Source organism: Maylandia zebra, linkage group LG15 (genome assembly GCF_041146795.1).
Source record: "Maylandia zebra isolate NMK-2024a linkage group LG15, Mzebra_GT3a, whole genome shotgun sequence".
Lineage (NCBI taxonomy): Eukaryota > Metazoa > Chordata > Actinopteri > Cichliformes > Cichlidae > Maylandia > Maylandia zebra.
This window is the reverse complement of record NC_135181.1, coordinates 34,987,470-34,994,762: the sequence shown is the minus strand read 5'-3', so window position 1 is coordinate 34,994,762 and position 7,293 is coordinate 34,987,470. Positions and strand designations below refer to the sequence as shown.

Genomic DNA, 7,293 nt, shown 5'->3' with positions numbered 1-7,293 from the left:
ATTGATAAAGTATTGTGGATAACTTTGTTGTCCAGAATTATTTTTAATGATACCGTTTAAAACATCCCATATTCCTTTCATATTATGTTTATTGTTGTTCAATATTTTACTATAATACTCCTTTCTACATACACGTATAATATTGGTCAACTTATTTTTGTATTTTTTATATTTATTTTCAGCTTCTTTTGTTCTTTGTTTTTGGAATTCCCTATAGAGTGTATTTTTCTTTTTACATGCATTTTGTAAACCCTTAGTGAGCCATGGTCTATCTGAATATTTGTGCTTTCTGTTGTATTTTATTGTTGGACAGTTTTTATCGTACAACTCCATGAATATTCTTAAAAATATGCCATATGCAATATCTATATCAGCTTCTTTGTACACCTTGTCCCAGTCCTGATTTAATAGATCGTTCTTAAATGCAGTCATCGTTTCTTCCGTCCTTACACGTCTGTATCTCAGTTGTTCTTCATGCTGATTTTTCTTATAATTAGTGTCATAAACTGCAAAAACTGGTAGGTGATCACTGATGTCATTAATTAATATTCCGCTCACAATGTTGTTTTCCATATTGTTAGTGAAAATATTGTCAAGTAAGGTGGCACAATGTGGTGTAATTCTGCTAGGCCTGGTTATTTTAGGATGTAAACTCAAACTGTACATAGTGTTTAGGAATTCGTTGGTCATTTTATGCTTTTTTGGATTCAACAGGTCAATATTAAAATCACCACAGATAAACATAACTTTTTGATTTGTTTTAGAGAATATTTCCTCTATGAAGTCATTAAATACTTGAATACTAGAGCCAGGTGTTCTATATATACAGCTAATTATTACATTTTTTTCTTTTTCCTTATAAATTTCAATTGTTATACATTCTAGTAAATTATCAATTACAGTTGTCATACTTTCTACCACCTTGTAGTTTAGGTTTTTATCCACATACACAGCTACTCCCCCTCCACTCTTGTTCCTTCTATTTACAAAATTCACTTCATATCCCTCCAGTCCAAAGTCCATTCCTTTCTCCGCATTGATCCATGTTTCAGAGATGGCAATAATTCCAAATGGATTTGTCAACTCATTTAGATATTCCTTTATATTGTTGAAGTTGGCAAACAGACTTCTGCTATTAAAATGGATTATTGATAATTTATTTTCCGTGTTGATGGTGTGCTTAAACTGTTCATCAGTGAAGTAGCAGCAGTTACAGCTGATGTTGTAGAAGAAATTATTTTCCGGGTCTATATCCTTTTCTAAGTCTAGAACATTATGGTCTGTGTATCGAAATGTTCTCAGTTCCAGATTATCATAAAGAGAATTCCAATGAGTCATGTTGATATTGTTGCCGGATGCAGATGAAGTTCTTTTGGACTGTGCCATGTGTTGTGTTGTGTGTCACGTCACATGTGTATTCATACCTCCAGAGTAAGTTGACCTCAGTATTTGTCCAGCTCTTCCATATTTCTGATGACCAACACTTTGGCTTGTTCCGGTGTTCCATTGAGTTTAATGAATACTTTGCAGTTGGTGGTCCATGTATTTTGAATTTTTCCCTGTTTCTTCAAGTAACGTGCTTTCCTGGCAATGTCCGCATTTCTTTTTATCAGATCGTTCGTTCATGAAGACATCGGATCCTTTCAGTTTCCTTCCTTGTTTTAACAGTGCTGTTTTCTGTTTTCTGTTTGCAAATCTCACAATGATGGCTGGTTTGTTACTGTCATTTTTTCGGGGTAGAGGGTGGAAAGCCTCAATGTTGTTATAATCCACTTCTACACCTTTGGACCGTAGAAAGGTAACCACTTGATGCTCCGTGGAGTTGACATCTTCCTCTCCTGGCCCTCCTACATTGTCAGTGGCGACCGCCCGGGCGTATGACCGGGGTTTGATGCGAAGCCCCGTGATGATAACATCGTTCATCCGGGTGTACTGCTCCAAATCCGCCACTCTGTTCTCCAGGTACGCCAGCCGCCGATCCTTCTCGGCGTTCTGGATGCGGAGAGCCTTAACTTCCTCGACCAGGTCCAGGATGGCTTTCTGCTGCAGTTTGACAGTAGAAATCTCCTCTGTCATAAACTCCAGCGACTTCTTAATATCGTCTCCTTCCTCGGCTGACAGAACTTTTTTCGGGCCCATGCTGAGAGACGCTCTCGTAGCTTTGCCGTGACGACCGGCTAGCTACTTCCCAGAATCCTTTCAATGATTCAATGTATGCCAATGAGTGCATACATACAGTATAACTTCTGAAATACTACTGGAAACTTTTGCACCGATTTGGCATTATAAAGACAGATTTCACATAAATATAAGTTTACAGACTTTTCATGGTGGACACTTTTGTGAAACTCATTACAAAGCATGTCTTTGAACATGCAGTGATATATTCGCTGGTCTGAAACTGGGCTACGCATGGTGTGAGATGCTGTGTGATTAAAGACCTGAAACAGGTGAGTCTCAGTGGGGTGTAAATGCAACTCTGCCGTTGTCTCACGTTTGTTACGGAAATATATTTGTAGCTAGGTGATTGTGCAGACCCCCAAAACTGGAGCTAAAAACGACGCTGTGCTCCAGAAGTCGTTTGAAATGTTATATTAAAACCAACCAGGGAGACAAACTCATGACAAAGTAATTACAAGGATGTGTAAAGGAGTGGAGTTGGATGGAGTTTATTGAAATATATATATATATATATATATATATATATATATATATATATATATATATATATATGGCAGAGGTCAGAGGAAAAGGCACGTTAGAGAAAAAGAAAAAAAAAAAAAAAAGCTACACTGGTGTCTTTATACTTTATTCTTTTACAACAGTGGGAGTGATCATCTTGCGGAAGGAATAGTATTTGCATTCACTGGGTGGTTCAATGTCCATGGTGGTGGTGCTAATCTTCTCCTTCTTGAAGCCTGCTTCGACCAGATGAGGCACCTGGGTCTCCTGGAAATCATTAACGGGAGGGGAGAGAGACGGTCAGCGTGAGGCGTCTCACGGCGTTATCGGCCTCTAAAGAACGCTCCTGTTTATCATTAACCTTCCAGAGATTGCCTCAACCAATCCAGGTGCTGTGCTACACTGACGAATTAATCGAGTCCTAGACTCACAGGCCTGAGACGTGTTTATGAGTGGACCAACCGGTTCAATCTTCAGCTGATGTGCATTTAAAATTAAAATCACATTTTATGAATCAATAATTTATCATTTGTAAATCGTGTTGAAATTACACGCATCTGTTTTTTTATGTGCTCGTCCTCCTTTTGCAACATAGCGCTTGCAGATACTTTGACAGCAACAACGTTCCTGGTTCTGCACTGCTCGTTTTAAGCATATAATGCATTAGAAACTGATAGGCAACGCAATTATATCTCATTAAATGTCAGTATGTCTATTAGCAACTGCACCAACCTCAAACATTTTCTCAATGTTGTCGTATTTAGTCTTGAGCAGCTCGCCCCAGGAGGTCAGGTTGCAGTAGGTGAGGACACCACCGGGTTTCAGCAGCCTGTGAGCATGACCCTATAGAAGACACACACACACACAAAAAAAAAAAAAAAAAAAAAAACCCTCAGCCCTTCCTTGTGTGTAAGCATACAAGGCTATATGACCAAAGGCCTCTCCACACTACAGATGAACTGATCTCTTCAAACATAGGTCATTCAAATTGTTCTACTTTCTTTACTTTATTCCTTGTGTGTAACTTACTGTAAGTATTTACAAGTACACACAGGTAGGTTCAACTACCTACCTTGATGAAATCAAACTGGTGAGTGTGCCACGTCTCCTCTGACAGAGGGTATGTGTCATACAGGATACCTGAGAGAGGAGGACAGTGTGTTAGCAGCAGGTCAATCACACTTTTTAATGCATTTTTATCCTTTAACAAAAACAAAATATAACTCTTAAATATGAAAACAGCTTAAGCTTCATCTGTCTCACCATCAAAGTGGTTATCTGGCAGAGTGGGGACAACATTTTCCCAGAGGCCCTTCAGAGGGACGACCTGCAGCAACATTAATCAGCATGTAAGGCCAGGAACAGTAAAATTTACTATAAGCTAGTCCTGCATGCAGGTAGATCAGCTGATGTCTTAGTGTCCTATCGATTCATCAGACCTACTGACCTTGTGTGGCTGAGCCTTTGCCCAGTTCTCCAGGCGGCCAAAGACTCCATCGTTGCACTCGATGATCCAGTGCTCCTCAATGGGGAAAGACTCGAGTTTGGTGGCAGCGATGGCCATGCCGAAACCAATCTCCAGCACCCGACCGCCTACCAAAACATTCAAAACAGAAACAAAAGATGTTGCTAAAGATTCAGCAACTTGGCTGTCAAAGTATTTCTGCATAACTGCACAGATGTGCTGTCAAAATGTCTTTTCCAGCTAAGCTAGGTTAGGGGGAAGCCATTATCATATTACCGTTTTTCTTACATGTGGTATCTTTACAGGACACGTCTGTGATAATTCTAGTACTGAAGTTGATTTTCATGATAACACTCAGACTTGTGGCTGAACAGAAAGGCCAAAGGGTTTAATTTCCTTTCAGAGTGGAATATAAATAGATGTGGGCTGAAGCCTTTTAGTTATTGCCTGACCCTTTCATAGGAGATTTTCTTTTTGTATTTTTGAAGATCTATCAGAGGAGCTGAGTGTTATTTTCACACTTTTCAATGTATTCGTTTTTGTGTAGTCCCAGAACAATGTGTGCAGATGAGGTAAAAATATCTAAAAAAATATTAATAAAACTTAGTGAAAGTGAATGAAAAGTATCTGGGCTGTGCAAAATAAGATTTTTACTTGTATTGACAGGTGAAAACATAAGAAGCGCTACTGTTCCACGTACAGGTAAAGTCATTTTGTAAAACAAGTGGTAAAGTTACAGTGTAAATGTAAAACAACCCCAGTCTAACAACGCTGTGCAATGTGCAATGGAAGTCACACTGATTAAAGCATGCATTCATTAGAAGAACAATTTGAATCACCTAAACAAATAATAACACTTTCAAGTGTGAGAAAGTTGTGCAATTTTGCAAAATTCTGCAGACTGCTGTGTGCACATGTTGTCTGTGAGGTCATGTGGATCAGTCTATTTTCACATATAGCTAAAAGCGGATGACCCCCCCAGACTGATTTCTTGGCTCTGTCCCTGGAGTGAAGTAACAGCTGTTGTAGTACTCACCAGTACTGACCACACTGCCACATGTGCTCACAAGATCAGTAACCGTAAATGAAGAGAAAAGCTCTAATATGTGTGAAAACTCCATTCAAACTAAGTAACATGTATGTATAGTTGAAAAATAATATCAACATACATTTCCCCCTGTTTGGTTTTCTCTCACGTGATGTCATGATTTCTCATTCATCTGACCACAGTTTGTTTTCATATAGTATCCTTTGGATGGCATCTAAGTGTGTACAAATAGTACGTGTGTGCCTGCTGCGCCGACTCCATACGGTGCCTTCTGACTCCATTATCGGACAAACCGCATGACGCAGAGTACAGTGTCCGACAAAGGACAAGCCACTTCATACAAGTAACCGCTTTTACCTTTTGAGGCAGCAACAGTGGCCAGGGAGTGCATATACGGCGTCTCCCAGCGCTCCATTACAGGCTTTCCCATGATCTCCAGGTGCGTGTCGGCTTCATTGTAGCCCGCGCTAGCGTCGTGCCAGGTGGCCTTGCAGTCCTCTCCCTTTGAGAATATGGGCTGAGCAGAGGTGGTCATTTTGTTTTGATGCAGTTCGGCTCTGGTGAACGGTTTGACAGGCCGGGTCTCCACACAGAAGGAGGGGAAGGCGGGAGGTCGCGGTTTATATCTGGGTTAAAGTGCTGACTCGACGGGAGTTTGAGAGTTTGGAGTGCGCACACACAAGAGCTCCCAAGATCCTCTGACAACAAGATGTTTCACTCACTGGGAAATAAACCTAAGGCCTGGGGGCCAGAATCGGTCCAACAGGGACTCCCTTTGGCCACCGGCTTTGGAAACTGCAAATGAGGACATATATTTTGGACTTCTTTTTTTTCTTATAACGTTTACAGCTTTTTCTGCTGATCAAGATCCACCAAGGTAGGGGTGTCCAACTCCAGGCCTCCAGGGCCGGTGTCCTGCAGGTTTTAGATCTCACCCTGGGTCTACACCTGAATCATTACCAGGCCTCTGGAGAACTGCAAGACATGTTGAGGAGGTAATTTAGCCATTTGAATCAGCTGTGTTGGATCAAGGACGCATCTAAAAACTGCAGGACACTTGCCCTCGAGGCCTGCAGTTGGGGACACCTGCACCAGGGTATCCATACCACACCAAAGTAATTAAGTCGTAGATAAACAAATGATAGAGATATTTTTTGTTTTTCTTTATCATTTTAGAAATGCATGTTTTTCACAGTGGATCCAAAATGGAAAAAATAGCACTTTATCTTCAAATTAAGAAAACCCTTCTGTTTTACAATTACAGTCAGGACCAAGGGTGTCCAACTCGAGGGCCGGTGTCCTGCAGGTTTTAGATGTCACCCTGGGTCAACACACCTGAATCAAATGGTTAGTTTATTACCAGGCCTCTGTAGAACGCCAAGACATGTTGAGGAGGTTATTTGGCCATTTAAATCAGCTCTGTTGGATCAAGGATACATCAAAAACCTGCAGGACACCGGCCTTTGAGGCCTTGAGTTGGACATCCTGGTCTAGACAATAAGCTAGCAGAAGTTTTTCTGTAATTTGACACATGAATTTCTTAGAATTTAAGTTCAAAGAGCCATGCTGATGGATTTATTTTTTATTTACTACAGCAGCATTGTAGAAAAACTGAGACGTACTACTGAAACTCATCTTTGTTTTCTCATATTAACATGTCTATCTAAATGTGTAGTTAAACTAACCCCTAGAACCGGATTTCCTTTTCTGAAACCTCAGCATGTCTCAGTTTGAATATACAGATTTATTTACACATACTGGAAGCTTTTTGGTTTCAGTTTGTAATTCAAGTAGTACTGAGTAGTGTTTGGGGTTGAACAGGCTTTGTTTGAATGCAAGTTAACAGTCCATGCTGAGGGGAAAAGCACTTGTAGAAATACAATCTCGAAACCTTCCCCCATAATCTGGGGGTTATTTAGTTTGTAGTCACAGTTTTTTTTTCTGTACATGTAAATAATGACTAATACATGAAAGTGCAATCCCTACTCTAAACAGGTTACTATAAATTTTATAGTAATGTAAGTTACCAGAAATTACAGTACGATTGGGTTTTTTTTGTTTACAATAAAATTGACAGCAGCATTGACACGCACCATTT

General features: G+C 40.1%; 1 protein-coding gene across 1 annotated transcript; it reads right to left on the bottom strand.

Moving 5' to 3' along the window:
- Positions 1-2,793: 2,793 nt before the first annotated feature.
- gamt (guanidinoacetate N-methyltransferase) lies at positions 2,794-5,912 on the bottom strand. Its single transcript, XM_004564826.6, has 6 exons — positions 5,553-5,912; positions 4,130-4,275; positions 3,946-4,009; positions 3,755-3,822; positions 3,415-3,525; positions 2,794-2,949 (listed from the first exon to the last, which is right to left on the bottom strand). The coding sequence occupies exons 1-6, from the start codon at positions 5,728-5,730 to the stop codon at positions 2,809-2,811; spliced, it is 708 nt and encodes a 235-aa protein (XP_004564883.1). The 5' UTR covers positions 5,731-5,912; the 3' UTR covers positions 2,794-2,808.
- Between the last annotated feature and the right edge of the window lie 1,381 nt (positions 5,913-7,293).

Bases quoted from the DNA above. Each gene is read 5' to 3' on its own strand.
- gamt (XM_004564826.6), bottom strand. From the start codon at position 5,730: ATGACCACCTCTGCTCAGCCCATATTCTCAAAGGGAGAGGACTGCAAG. The intron at 4,276-5,552 runs GTAAAAGCGGTT...ATGTTTTGGTAG, and splicing joins CACTGTTGCTGCCTCAAAAG to GCGGTCGGGTGCTGGAGATT. The intron at 4,010-4,129 runs GTCAGTAGGTCT...ATGTTGCTGCAG, and splicing joins CAAAGGCTCAGCCACACAAG to GTCGTCCCTCTGAAGGGCCT.